Source organism: Eptesicus fuscus, chromosome 7 (genome assembly GCF_027574615.1).
Source record: "Eptesicus fuscus isolate TK198812 chromosome 7, DD_ASM_mEF_20220401, whole genome shotgun sequence".
Taxonomy (NCBI): domain Eukaryota; kingdom Metazoa; phylum Chordata; class Mammalia; order Chiroptera; family Vespertilionidae; genus Eptesicus; species Eptesicus fuscus.
The window spans coordinates 43108055-43123512 of NC_072479.1; the positions used below are offsets into that span (position 1 = coordinate 43108055).

A 15458-nucleotide genomic window follows, 5' to 3' on the forward strand; every position below is an offset into this window, starting at 1 on the left:
GGAGCTGGAGCAGAGCGAAGCCTGAGACCGCCGCCTCCCCGCACAGCCGGCCCCCGCGCAGCCCGGCCCCCGCGCCGGCTCGCCCAGGTGCGAAGAAGGCGGAGGAGCCCGGGAGGCGCGTCTCGGCCCCGCCTCAGAGGGACCCGCGGCGCCGGAATGGGCCGGCGGGACGTCAGTCAGGAGACCGGGGCGGGTCCCGAGTGCGCCCGCCCCCTGGCCGGGCTATAAGCGCCGGCCCCGTGCCGGGCCGCGGGCGGGTGGAGGTGTGCGCGGTGCCGGGGTGAGGCTGAGGGCGCGCGCGGCTGGTGCAGCTGCCGCAGCTGCCGGGCGCCGACCCGCAGCTGGAGACGCGGGGAGGAGAGGGAGGAGCGGGTGGCGGGATGGAAGGCACCCCAGGCTGCCCGCGTTGCGGTTGCACGCACTCCCGAAGGTGTTGCTTCCAACTTTTGCCTCCTTAGGAAGCAGGGAACGGTCGTGTCGGGAGGTCTGACGCTGGACCGTCAGCGCCCGGGCTGGGAACGTCCCTACCAGCGCCCCGCCCGCCCGCCCCATCCCCTTCCCAGCCGGGTCTCCGCCTGATTACCCTTTCTGTTCGTCTCCAGAGCATGGACTTCGCCCGCCTCTGGCTAGGGCTGCTGCTGCCTTTGGTAGCCGCGCTGGATTTCAGCTACCACCACCAGGAAGCGATGGAAACGTTCTTGAAGAATGTTGCCCAAAACTACAGTTCTGTCACTCACTTACACAGTATTGGGAAGTCTGTGAAAGGTAGGGTCCGTCTCCTGCGCCGTCCCAACCCTGGCTTTCCGGTGTCACACAGACCTGAGCTTCGCGACCCCTCTCTGCGAAGCTGCTCCGAGGGGCTCCACGCGGGTACCCCGATGCCTCGCTTGTTGGCGGCTTTATGCTTTTGTGTGTTGGGTCATTTTATCTTGTTCGAGGCGTGGCAATAGGACGACCTGGGTTTTTGCCGAGCGTCCCCGCCGTCCTTCGAAGTCATTCAGTCCTAGGAGTTGATGGTGTTGTGCCATTTCGGATCTTGCGGGCATCGGTTGGCTGGGAGGTGTCTCTGGGTTCCTTTTGTAGATAAGCTGCCAAGGAAGCCCGTTTGTCCATCTCAGGTTTCCCCTTTAGTTGACTTCTTTAAATATGACTCGGACTGTTAGTACCAAGTCTAAAGGTCTGTCTTAAACTCAAACAGTGCGGTTCTGTTGGTGAGATTTCCATGTCTTGCATAATTAGTCCAAATGCTTAAAGTTATGCAAAAAAAAAAAAAGTGGCTCTGGTACTGTTAAAGGCTGTTTTTATAATTATCCATTTGAATAAGACAATTGCGGGATAAGAAATACGTTAACAGTGATTTCACGTCTATTGTTTAATTGCTTTGTTGATTTAATTTAGAAACTATGCATTAAGTATCAATACATAACTTTATATTAAGTAGTTGTCATTTCTATAGACAGGGATGTTGAATCATAAAGATATTAAGGATTTTGCCCAAGGTCACCCAGATGGTAAGTTTTACAACCAGGGTCGGCTCTGAGATCAGTACTTCAGGGCTTGGACATTTGGGGGCAAGGCAAATAATGTTATATTAGCTATTACTTCTTCTTTTTTAATCCTCATTGCTGAAAGCATTACATAGGTCCTCCTTTTCCCCTCATTAACCTCTTCCAGCCCACTCCCATGCCTCCCCGCCGCCCCACCCCATCGTCTGTGTCCACGGTGGATATTGCTTCTTAATCCTCTTTTATTGTGCTGGTACCTACAAAGTGAGGTGTCTGACTGGTGGGTGAGACCAAGCCCGGGTTCAGCAACCTCGGTACTTGGGTTCTGGCTAGGAAAGAATTCAGAGCAAGACCCAAACTGTAAGAGAACATTTATTGGGTAAAGTACAGAGGTAGAAACAGTAATTCCTAGAAGAAATGGGCTGAGGAATCAAGTTATAGAGCTGAAGGAAGGGCCCCGGGAGCTTGGGAGTGAAGGAGCTAAAGAGGGAAGGGAAGGGAACAGAAAGGCAGGTGTGTGCTCCCGAGGGGGAGCGCCCTGGGTCCTCCATCCTAAGGTTTTAAGGGTGGACATTTTCGGGGAAGTCCCAGGGGGAAGATCTTAATAGAATTTTCAGCAGTTTTCCAGGTGTGTCCTTTTAAGGTTGTGGTCTCCACACTGATTGGCCAGCACCAGGGCAGGGGGTCATGACTCAATGCAGGTGGTCCTGACTTGGCTGTTTTTGTTGCTTATCTGAACCTGACAACTGAAGCATAGATGGTATCTCTAAGGACAAGACGTCAGAGGGTCCACGCTCCTGATCTTCGCTATCTGAGGAAAAGTTACCCTGGGGGCAAGGTCCCACCCTACAAGTGATTGTCCCCTAGGCACCTGAGGCTTTCCATCCTGGGGACCTTCTGTACCCAGCTCATTGTTCTGGCTCTACTCATGTCTGTCTAATTGCCTACAACAGTTTGGATCTCAATTCTTTATCTTCAAACCCTAAGGGGTTTTAGCTCAGAGCTTTTCAGCCCTTGGGAGTCTATTAATGAGCCTATTCTTATTCCCCCCCACCCCCAGGTTTATATTAAAGAAGTATTACATACATTTACTCTAGTGCAATGCAAAATATAAATAAAAATCCAAGGCTTATGTGTATAATGGTACCTTTGTTTTAAAACAACATTGCCAAGAGTTGGTGCTAGAATTACTCTATATTGCCCTGTAATCCAAAATTATAGAGGTTAGATGCATGGGAAAGCTGTATCTTGAATCAGCATATGTATTCAACCTTTTGGAATCATTTCCCCTTAAGGTTAGAGGGGAACAATTTTAAAAGATCTAAGAATACTAATTATATTAATAAAGAAAATATAGACCACAACTGGCTTGAGTTATTGTTCAGTCATCATTTAAACCACAAGGTGAGAAGGATGTTGTTTAATTTTAATACCGGCTTAAGTACTAGATTTTATAAGTTCTTATTTTTTCAAGCACGAAGTGTTCTTGAAAGCTGGGGAGTCTCTTCATGCAAGCCAGCTATTTTGATCTGTCCTGCGTGATACCAGACCATAGACTATTATAGAATGGTAAGAAGCTAGGAAAATTCCAGGACAAGCAGAACAGGGAAACTTAGGTTAGTTAAACAGCAGTTTGCAGCCACCTAATAAATCTTATCTTCCTTAAACCAAGGACACTTAAGAGTAAATGGTTTTCACTTCTCCTCCCCAACCAGAGGGTAAATAGCTTAAGTACAATGGAAGCCCTACTCAGGGAGACAGATAACAGAAATCCAATTAGTGCCATTTTCCAACCACACTCAAGGACAGACAAATTAAGGGAATAAATCTCATTTTGGTACATCAGCATAAAGCTGATGAATATTCTATTGATCTGCCCCTAAGACCTCACCTAAACACTCAGCCTTTATTTATTTATTTTTTAAAAATATTTTTATTGCCGAAACCGGTTTGGCTCAGTGGATAGAGCGTCGGCCTGCGGTCTCAAGGGTCCCGTGTTCGATTCCAGTCAGGGGCATGTACCTTGGTTGCGGGCACATCTCCAGTGGGGGGTGTGCAGGAGGCAGCTGAATCGATGTTTCTCTCTCATCGATGTTTCTAACTCTTTATCCCTCTCTCTTCCTCTCTGTAAAAAATCAATAAAATATATTTTTAAAAATATATATTTTTATTGATTTCAGAGAGGACGGGTGAGGGAGAGATAGAAACATCAATGGTGAGAGAGAATCATTGATTGGCTGCCTCCTGCACTCCCCCCACTGGGGATTGAGCCCGAAACCCAGGCAACACTCAGCCTTTAAAACCCCTAAAAGTGAAGGTCCCAGGGCACTCTCCCTCCAAGAAGCATGCCCGTGCCATTCCCTCCCCCTCTTCCCCCCACATATCCTCTAAGGGACCCTATGTTACTTGCAACCAGGGGAGCAATGGGGAGCGGCAGCTAATCCAGGGCTAACCCCCTTGAACCTGTCTCCAAGGCCCCCTGTTCTGTGACTTCCCAGTGAGCCAAGGCAACCCAGCCTGGGCTCTCCTGTTGCTTCCTCTATGCCCTTCCTTGTTTCACTCTCCTAAGTATATTTTTGCTTCGGTCAATAAATTCTTGCTTGCTTTTGTACACTTTGTCTCTTGATTGAAATCTTTTCCTCAAGAAGAACCGAGATCTTCTTGTCTCTCCAGAAACAGGACCAGCAGGCTTTTTGTTGTGGTGGTGGTTTGTTACACGCGTCCCTGTGGTTAAAGGACTGAGGAGGTATCCTGTGAAAAGAAAATCTGACACTAGTGGTCAAATGTTTGTACTGAGTATGTTCTGAATAATCCACTCAGATTGAGAAAAATCCCAAATCTGCTCTTAGATTCCAAGTGGCAGGTGAACCTACACACTGGTAGCTGGGAGTCTGTGGCCGCAGTCTCTCTGCATGTTAGTAGGGGCATTAAAGACAGTGCCCCTTTGTTGGCACGCTTCACTAGATAGGCAATTTCTCCTGGCCAACCTGCCCTCTAGTGCAAGATAAGTTTGCTTAGCAAACAGGATTTATTATACGTGATGTTTATTTTTCTTTTTCTATTATGAACACGTGCAACCTACCCAGAAGGGGAAGTAATATTCCTACCTCACCGAATACATTTTTTTTATTTTTGTAAATGCATATTTTATATATTTTAATTGTAATCATGGATTCTACTCTGCCCCCCCCCATTCTCATTATTTCATTGCATTTTTAAAAATATATATTTTATTGATTTTTTTACAGAGAGGAAGGGAGAGGGATAGAGAGTTAGAAACATCCATGAGAGAGAAACATCGATCAGCTGCCTCCTGCACACCCCCCACTAGGGATGTGCCTGCAACCAAGGTACATGCCCTTGACCAGAATCGAACCTGGGACCTTTCAGTCCGCAGACCGATGCTCTATCCATTGAGCCAAACCAGTGAGGGCTCATGGCATATTTTTATGAACTGACAAAATCTGCAGATGTGAATTGGTTGCTATATAGTATTTTATACATTTGACTAGAGGCCTGGTGCACGAAATTCGTGCACAGAAGTGTGTGTGGGGGGGTGTCCCTCAGCCCAGCCTGTACCCTCTCCAATCTGGGACCCCTCAAGGGATGTCCGACTGCCCAATGGGATCGGGCCTAAACAGTCAGTCGGACATCCCTCTCACAATCCAGGACTGCTGGCTCCCAACCGCTTGCCTGCCTGATTGCTCCTAACCACTTCTGCCTGCCAGCCTAATCACTTCTTAACCACTCCCCTGACAGCCTGATCAACACCTAACTGCTCCCCTGCTGGCCCAATAGCCCCTAACTGCCCTCCCCTGCCGGCCTGGTCACCCCTAACTGTCCTCCCCTGCAGGCCTGGTCAACCCCAACTACCCTCCCCTGCTGGCCCGGTCACCCCTAACTACCCTCCCTTGCCAGCCTGGTCACCACAAACTGCCCTCTCCTGCCAGCCTAGATGCCCTCAACTGCCCTCCCCTGCAGGTCTGGTCACCCCTAACTGCCCTCCCCTGCAGGCCTGGTCACCCCCAAACTGCCCTCCCCTGCAGGCCTGGTCCCCCACAACTGCCCTCTTCTGCAGGCCTTGTTCCCCCCAACTGCCCTCTTCTGCAGGCCTGGTCACCCACAACTGCCCTCCCCTGCAGGCCTGGTCACCCCCAACTTCCCTCCACTGCAGGCCTGGTGGCCCCCAACTGCCCGCCCCTGCAGGCCTGGGTCCCCCCCATCTGCCCTCCCCTGCAGGCCTGGTCCCCCCAACTGCCCTCCCTTGCTGGCCTGATCACCCACAACTGCCTTCCCCTGCCGGCCATCTTGTGGTGGCCATCTTGTGTCCACATGAAGGCAGCCATCTTTGACCACATGGGGGCAGCCATCTTGTGTGTTGGAGTGATGGTCAATTTGCATATTACTCTTTTATTAGATAGGATTATCTGGATTTTCTTAGTCATTCACTTCTTTGGGGCATCAGTATAGTTCCTGATCTTTTTTTATAAACAGTGATGTTATAAAACCATTGATGCATGTCATGATAATTTACTTCTGTTATATTTGATTATTTTTTTCAGTTTTTAACCTTTTGCACTCAGATGTCGAGTGTGACTCGACACGGTTAGCATCGGTAGCAGCTCTTTTTATACTCTTTGAATGTATCAATAATTTGAAATATAAGAAAATCCAAATAAATAAGTTTGTATGAAAAGAAACTCCAGTTTTTTATTCTACTGCCGCACTTTGTAAAATCTGGGGTATTTAAAAAATTAAATCCCGAGTAGAATAAAGGAATCGAGAAAAAAGCAAGCGAGTGCAAAGGGTTAATTTTGAAGTGTTTGAAAACCACTCAAAAGTTGAATGCACGTATACCCTTCACCTAGATTCAGACATAGTAGACTGACCATATTTCAGTTGAATCTTTTGGAGAAACCCCACTACCTAATGCCATAGTAAAAAAAAATTTACATGAAACAAGAGAAGCAACTCAAAACAAACAAGCAAAACAACCTAACGACTGAGTTGAAAAAAATCAGTAAAATTACAATGGTCATTGGTTCATCCCTCCATTCAGTTAAGGAAACTTCTCCTCCATTCCTTTTTAAGAATTCCTAACGCCCCTTGTGTAGCAGGATACCTGGTACATATTCTGTAACCTATGTTTATGTAATGAATATTTGCTGGGCAGATACTGTATAAATATTTGTGGGCAGATACTGTGCGAAGCAAGCAAAGATGTGAGCCATTTGTTCCTTGCCATCAGGTAGCTTGCTTTAAAATGCAAATGTATTTATTGTGGGTTCCCACTGCTTGGTTCTTCCCCCAAATTAGTTCTAGGAGCTTTTACTTGATTAAGGAAGGTTGCAAAGGCCAAGGGGTAATAATAAAAATCTGTTATCAAGTGTTTTCTATGTATTAGGTATTTTATTTTAATACATTATTTCAGTCTCAACAACTCAAAGTAGGCCTTATCCTCATTTATAGAACAAGTCAAATGAGACACAGAGAAGTTAACGTGCTGAAAATTACACAGCTGACAAGTGTTAGAGGAGGGTTCAGACTCAGGTTCACTCAGTGGTCGGCAAACTCATTAGTCAACAGAGCCAAATATCAACAGTACAACGATTGAAATTTCTTTTGAGAGCCAAATTTTTTAAACTTAAACTATATAGGTAGGTACATTGTTATTAACTTAATTAGGGTTCTCCTAAGCTGGCCTTTGCTAAAATCTCAAGGGGCCAAAGAGCCACATGTGGCTCGAGAGCCGCAGTTTGCCAACCACTGCTCTAAAGTCACCTTGAAGACTTAATACAAAAAAGCAAATTACACAAATATGTGACACCTTAATCAATAAAGAAATTAAAAAAAAAAGCAAATTACTCCACTAATAGGTTATATAGATTAAATATTGAAATGATAATATTTTAATCTGTGGTTTAAATAAGAAACACTTAAAATTAATTTCATTGGTTTCTTTTCACCTGTGTTAATGTGGTTATGGTTACTAGAGCATTTTAAATTACATATGTAACTGTATTTTGATGGGCTGTGCTGATCTAGACAGAAATTTCTTTTAAAATATATTTTTATTGATTTCAGAGAGGAAGGGAGAGGGAGAGAGAGATAGAAACATCAGTGATGAGAGAGAATCTTGATCAGCTGCCTCCTGCACACTCCCTACTGGGGATCGAGCTCGCAACCCGGGCATTTGCCCTTGACCAGAATTGAACCCAGGACCCTTCAGTGCACAGGCTGACACTCTATCCGCTGAGCCAAACCAGCTAGGGCGAGAGAAATTTCTTAGTAATATTTTTCTGGGTACAAAAATTCAAGTTCACTTAGAAAATTTGGAAGATACAACAAAGCACCAAAAAGAAAATTAAAATCTCATCATCCAAAGATAACGCGAGCCTTCCCCTCTTCCACTGAGCCACAAATCTTGTTTGTCCATGAAAACGTTATGTAGAAAACTTCATTTTAAAAAATATATTTATTTTTTATTGATTTCAGAGAGGGAGGGAGAGGGAGAAGAAGAGAGAGGGAGAAAGAGATGGAAACACCTTTTTTTTAAATATGTTTTTATTGATTTCAGAGAGGGAGAGAGATAGAAACATCAGTGATGAGAGAGAATCATTGATTGGCTGCCTCCTGCATGCCCCCTACTGGGGACTGAGCCCGCAACCTGTGCATGTGCCCTGAATGGGAATTGAACTGTGACCTCCTGGTTCACAGGTCGATGCTCAACCATGGAGCCACACCGGGCGAAAACTTGATTTTTAATACCTGCTTTGTGTCCTATTGATAGATGTACTATTGTTTATTTAACTCATACCCCACTGATGGACATTTAGTTTGCTTCTAAACTTTTCCTGTTATAAGCGATGCCATAGTGAACATCTTTGTAGCTAAGAGAGCAAATTCTAGATTCTTTGTAGGCAATGTGACCCTGGGTTGTTAGAATAACTCCTGGCACATAATAAGCACTACATAAGAGCTACTGTTAGGGATACATTAGCTGCTATTAGGGATACATTTCCAAAAAGGAAATTACTGGGTCTTAAGCAGTTTTATGTATTTGATACATGTAACCAAATTGCCTTCCAAAAGGATTGTATTGATTTATAATCTCACGAGAAATGTATGCTAAGAAAAAAACAACTCTAAATCTTATACCATTCATAAATCAATACTGGCCTTAATGGTTTGAAAGATTACTGTAGTATTTGTCAAAGGGTACAAAGTTTTGGTTATACAAGATGAATACATCTTAGAGGTCTACTGTACAACATAGTGTATACTTAACAATTTTGCTAAGAGGATAGATCTTGTGCTGAGGCAATGATGATGATGATGATGACCATGATAGATTACTGTACTATCAATTTTTCATTGTGTTTAATATATAAGGAAGAATTTATTTCTCATGCTTTCCTCCCCAAGTGCTCTCACCTTCATATATTCATTTAACAGATATTTATTTAATTCCTCTGCCAGGAATCTTAATACAATTTCAGATGCTCAAAAGTCTCCCGAGATTTGGCTTAGATTCCTGCCCCTAAGAGGCACGTACTGTGTTCACATACACTTATCTCTCATTGTCTACTGCCCTCAGCTGTGTAGATTTTGGCTGGCAATTTGTTCTGGGAGGTGGGGCACAGAATACAAAACATTGTATGTTAAATTTTGCCACAACACTTAAATTTTCTGTGATCCTCATTTCTCAAGTGTGGTCATAAAGCCAGTTTGCTTGAGATCCTGTATAAAATGCTCTTTGTGATGTAAAAGATGGGGACCTATTGAGGAATGAATATCAAGAAAACCACTAAAATCTAGGAATTGCAGCTGTAATACACATGTTTGTGACTTAAAGTTACACTGATTTAGCAAGTCTTTCCCCTTCTTTAACTTGAAATGCAAGTTTTTCCCCCTGAAACATCTTTTTGAATATTGGCCTTGTTTTATAATTACCTGTATTCAGGTGTGTTTTTTTAAAGACACTGTTCTTTTTGTTTTCTTATAAGGAAATTATTTAGATTTACCCTATTTGTAGTATAATTTAAAAGAGAAAATTGAGACAGAATATCTTCTGTGCTTATACCTAGTAAGCATTTTTTTTAAATCCTCACCCAAGGATATTTTTTCCATTGATTTTTAGAGAGAGAGGAAGAGAGAGGGAAAGACAGAGAGAAATATTGATGTGAGAGAAACATATTGATTGCTTCCTGCACGCGCCCTGACCGGGACCCGGACCGGGAAGGAGCCTGCCCTTGATCCTTCAGTCCACAGGCCAGCGTTCTATCCACTGAGCCAAACTGGTTAGGGCCATTTTTATTTCAAATCTCAAATATATCTGAACAGAAATAGTCGGCATTTGAAACTTCAAAAAATATAATGACAGCCAACATCAAGTGATTTTATTATTTGCCTGGCACTTTACATATATGTTTCACTTAATCATGTTCACAATAGTATGGAATACCATCATTACCCCCATATTTACATGTGAAGAATTGAGGTAAAATGAATTGTTCATAGTTTGTAAATGACAGAGGGGGTGATTGGAACTAGCTTGTCTTGTGTGAATAGTGAATAAACCCTTAAATCTCTTTGCTGGAGAGAAAAGTTTCTCCAGTTATCTTTTTCTGTTCTTGTTGCCTACCCTCTTCTACACATCTTGCCCCTAACCCCTGTGATTCTGAAAAAAGTTGATAAGTATCCTCTATCATCCAAGCAAAAGCCTATATTAAATATTTGTGCTTTGTTTTTAAATATATTTTTATTGGTTTCAGAAAGGAAGTGAGAGGGAGAGACAGAAACATCAATGATGAGAGAGAATTATTGATCGGCTGCCTTCTGCATGCTGCCTACTGGGGATTGAGCCCGCAACCCAGGCATGTGCCCTTGGACAGAATCGAACCTGGGACCCTTCAGTCCACAGGCCAACACTCTGAGCGAAACCAGCTAGGGCTTGTTTTTGTTTTTTGTGAGTGATCTGTGGACTTTCTCGAACCCTTTTTGGTATTCATGGTTTCATCCAAAGCAGTTTGAATTCCTTTTTTTTTTTTTTTGTATAAACCTAATTTTTTCCTAAATGCAAAACTCTTGGATTGTGAGACAGAAGGCAGAGATTCTGGTTTACACACCTACAGGACAGACAGAACACCCATCCACCAAACTGCCTTCTTCTGAAAACAGTGGTTCTCATTAAGAGCAGTAGCCCCCCCTAGAGGGACTTTTGGGAATTGAGGAGGTTTAGGCCACATGAGTAGGGGCTTCATTCCTTGATGTAGCCTCCTGATCTTGCTAGCAAAGCACAGAATAGTCATGCATAGTGAAAAATTGCCCCCAACATTTTCGAATGCCCTCCATAGAGGAAAGACCAGCTTACAATGATCTGAGCTTAAAGCCATACTCTGGCCCTAACTGGTTTGGCTCAGTGGATAGAGCGTCGGCCTGCGGACTGAAAGGACCCAGGTTCGATTCTGGTCAAGAGCATGTACCTTGATTGTAGGCACATCCCCAATGGGGGGTGTGCAGGAGGCAGCTGATGGATGTTTCTCTCCCATCCATGTTTCTAACTCTCTATCCCTCTCCCTTCCTCTCTGTAAAAAATCAATAAAATATATTTAAAAACAAAAAACACCATACTCTGTTTTATGTACAAACACAAAATACTTTCCCTCCCACCCCCACAATCTTAATACATACTAAACTTTTCAGGAATGTAACTAGATAAAAAGGAAAATTTTGGGTTTTGTTTTTCTCTGAACTTGACTGAGAGGTATTTCACATTCATGAAATGCTGACACCAGTGACCACACCGCTGAATTAGTCTGCATTTGGAGTAGATGCATTCACCGTGATTCTCGGGTATAGTCAGCCCTCCTTATCCGCGGGTTCTGCATTCCTGGATTCAACCAACTGCAGAGCAAAAATATCCGGGGGTGGGGGTGGGGGTGGGAGTTACATTGTTGCTGATGTGTACCATACAGTTAGGCCTCCCATGTCTGCATCTGTACTGAACATATACAGACTTTTGTTTTCTTGTCATTATTCCTTAAACAATATCCCATAACAACTATTTACATAGCATCCATATTGTATTAAGTATTATAAGTAATCTTGAGATGTGCTAAATCTCAAACTAATAATTATGCAGAAAAGTGGTAAGAAAGCTTACCGTATTTTCCGGCGTATAAGACGACTTTTTAACCCAGGAAAATCTTATACGCCCAGTCGTCTTATACGCCGGAAAATACGGTATTTAGGAGAATGTGTAGGTTATATGCAAATATTAAGCCATGTTATATAAGGGGCTTGAGAATCCTCGGATTTTGTTATCCTCGGGGGTCCTGGAACCAGTCACCCATGATACTGAGGGAGAATTGTATAGATATGAGCATCTGATTTTTTTTTTTTTTTTTACTTTTAATCTAGTGCCCCTTTCTCTTTCTTTATTGTTTAAAGTATTACAAATAGTAGTACATATGTCTCCTTTTCCCCCCATTGACCTCCCCCCGGCTTCCCCCACCCCCAATCTTTCCCCCACCCCCCAGCACATGCCCTCACCCCCCTAGTGTCTGTATCCATTGGTTATGTTTATATGCAGAGCATCTGATTTTTTCATCGTGTCTACTGGACCATGCCCAAATTTTTGCATACTGATATCATATTTTATTATAAGTTGCCTTCCTTTTATTTCTCCTTTATATACAGTTTGAACACTAAATTGATTTTTTTTCAAAATTATGTACATAAATATGTTATATTTTCTATGCACTTAATGCCAGCATGGTGAAGGGAGAGTTGTAAAATATTGGACATAGACTGATAGGTTAGGAACTGCTAGTCCACAATCACAGAGAGAGAGCTGGTCGGGACTCACTGCACATTTATGTAGCAGCATCCAAAGGTGTTTGGTTTCTGTTCTTAATCAGCGAATATGTGTGTCTGGAGGTAACAGTGGTGACGGCAGGGTCTGGAGTTGAGAGATGATAACCGCCATTAGCTCTGTTTCCTTCTTTTCGTTTGCATAGTTAGAATTTCCCTTTCTCTAAGAGTACAAAGCAAGAAAGTATAAAAAGAATTTTAAAGTAAAATTTTTTTTAAATATTATATTAAATACCAACATGCTTTTGGGTGAGGGGGAGGGGATTAAATGAAATCTTCCTATCCAGTGATTTGAAACAATTGATATGCTTCCTAACTTCTTAGCAGTTCGATGGCATACAGTATAGCAGTTTACTGAGAGGTTTGTAAGTCCTCATTTGAGTATGTGTTAAAATAAAACAGACATGCATTGCACATTCAAAATGTTTCTTATCTCTGCATGTCAGGTGTTTAAATTAAAGTACAAAATTTCTAGTCTGTGACCATGCATAACTTCACACCGGAGGGCTTAGTCTTCACTGCGTCAGGAAAAGTGCGGCTGACTTCAAACACGTTGCCTTCAAACTGGCCCCACACACTTATCATGAATTTACCCAGAGCTAAAGATAACGGCCTTTTTGGTGGGTATGGAGGCATTAACAACAGCACTCACATATTTGGAGGGTTTACCCTATCACAGAGTTCACCAGATGAAACCATCTAAGTAACTCTTCTATTTGTTTAAACAACGAGCTTTCAATTAGTTGCTTTCCCAGTTTTTTACTTTTCTCTGTCAGGAATCTCTCTGAGGAAACTAGACCCCCATTATGAAGCATAGCTAAGTCACAGGAACGGACAGTTACCCAAATGCATACCTAAGACTCCTTTCTGACAAAGTGCACAGGTGTATTACGAATACAGCAGGTGAAACTTAGCATGATGTCACATTTTTAGAGCAGGTGTGGATGTGAAGGCTTATTTGTAAACTAGAGGCCTGGTGCACAAAAATTATGCACTGCGGGGGAGGGGGAGCCTCAGCCCGGCCTGGGCCCTCTTGCAGTACAGGAGCCCTCGGGGGATATCCGACTGACGGCTTAGGCCCTCTCCCCATGGGGAATGGGCCTAAGCCGGCAGTCGAACATCCTTAGCACTGCCATGGAGGCGGGAGAGGCCCCCGCCACTGCCGCTGCGCTCGCCCTGTGGGAGCACACAGACCACCACGGGGCAGCTCCTGCATTGAGGTTTGCCCCCTCGTGGTCTGTGAGCATCATAGCAACCGGTTGTTCTGCCATTCAGTCGATTTGCATATTAGCCTTTTATTATATAGGATGGTACCTCCTCCTGAAAGCCTTGTCCTAGTCCTCTGGGCAGAGTTAGAATCCCGCGCTCCTCTTCCCGAGCATCTTCCATCTATACGAGCATCTTCCATCTATACATTGCACCTGGAGAGCCCGGACCAGGCTTTGCCCATCTTTGTGTCCAAGGCCAATATGTGCTTATATGTGACACACACTCTACGGGTCAAAGCTGAAGAGGCTTTCTGTATGTGGCAAGTGAAACATGAATGTAAATATACTTTTATACAGTATCTATATATATAAAAGCCTAAGCGACCAAATGACTGGTCGACCAGTCGCTATGATGTGCACTGACCACCAGGGGGCATATGCTCAATGCAGGAGCTGCCCCCTGGTGGTCAGTGCACTCCCACAGCGGGAGCACCGCTCAGCTGACCAATGGGCACCAGACACCGGGCTCACGGCCGGCAAGTGCAGCTGCGGCGGTGCAGCCTGACCTGCGGGATCTGTCCGAAACCGGCAGTCTGACATCCCCCAAGGGGTCCCGGATTGCGAGACGGCACAGGCCAGGCTGAGGGACTCCACCAGTGCGCGAATCCATGCACCAAGCCTCTAGTAGTATATAATATGTTATATTGTATAAGTATACTGTATAGGATGTATATTTATATATATACTTCTACATACACTGAGTGGCCAGATTATTACGATCTCTGAATACATAATCATCTGGCCACTCAGTGTACTTCCCTTGAGTACCTCATTTATTTGATATCAAAGATACTATAAATCGTGCACCTGATCAGTTTTCCCCTTTTCACTGGCTGATAGAAAGCTCCGGGCAAATAGGTGGTTGATCTCCAGCAAAAGTCTAGAAGACTTTTGGTACCCATTTGAGATACAAATACACTGAGTGGCCAGATTAATATGCGTTCAGAGATCATAATAATCTGGCCACTCCGTGTAGTTACATATGCTATATGTAACTTTATATAACTTCACATAGTGACACATATCGTATATAGTAAGTACTTCAGTCTCTCAAGAAAATGAACCTGTTTTTTGGCAATGTAAACTTTTTTGGCTACAACTATTTTATGGTCAGTAATATGATAACTTTGGAGTGGTCGACATGGAGAACTCATTATGCCACAGCTTCAGGTATGTTCCTGGGATGGAGGAGGAGGTGGCAGGGAAGTTGGTGCGTCTCAGGCAGGAAAGGGCCTCATCCAGCTATTCACTGACAGGTCTGAAGTGGTTCTTTCCTCCCTCCCCTCAGCCCTCCAAACCTAACCAAACATGTAGCTAAGGAAGAGAGAGTAAATACAGAATATACACACACCTCCATTAAGCAGAGTTTAAGTAAATATCCCTGGTTCCATTTGAACAGCACAAGAATAATTCTCCAAATAATTTTATTTGGAGAATGTTAAAAGAGAGAAGCCTTTCTCTTTCTTCATGCGATGAAGACTTTCCCCCAAAAAAAGTTAAACAGAGATCTGAAACCCCTCAATTTTAAGGTGTTTTTTTTTTTCCCCTCTACATACTCAGGAATGTTGTACAGGTTTAAGATGAAGGCAGTCGGCTTATTTAATAACTAGAGGCCCAGTGCACAAAATTCGTGCACAGGGAGGGGGGGGAATCCCTCAGCACAGCCTGCACCCTCTCCAATCTGGAACCCCTTGGGAGATGTCCGACTGCCGGTTTAGGCCCGATTCCGGGGATCGGGCCTAAATCGGCAGTCGGACATCCCTCTCACAATCCTGGACCACTGGCTCCTAATCGCTCACCTGCCTGCCTG

The 15458-nt window shown here is 44.0% G+C and overlaps 1 protein-coding gene across 1 annotated transcript in view; it reads left to right on the top strand.

The window, feature by feature from the left end:
• Positions 1-263: 263 nt before the first annotated feature.
• CPM (carboxypeptidase M) overlaps positions 264-15458 on the top strand; it is an 83807-nt gene continuing 68612 nt past the window's right edge. Inside the window, exons 1-2 of the mRNA XM_008148783.3 lie at positions 264-280; positions 603-765. Of these exons, the coding sequence (XP_008147005.2) occupies positions 606-765 (160 nt within the window). The 5' untranslated portion in view covers positions 264-280; positions 603-605. The remainder of the gene's footprint in view (positions 281-602; positions 766-15458) is intronic.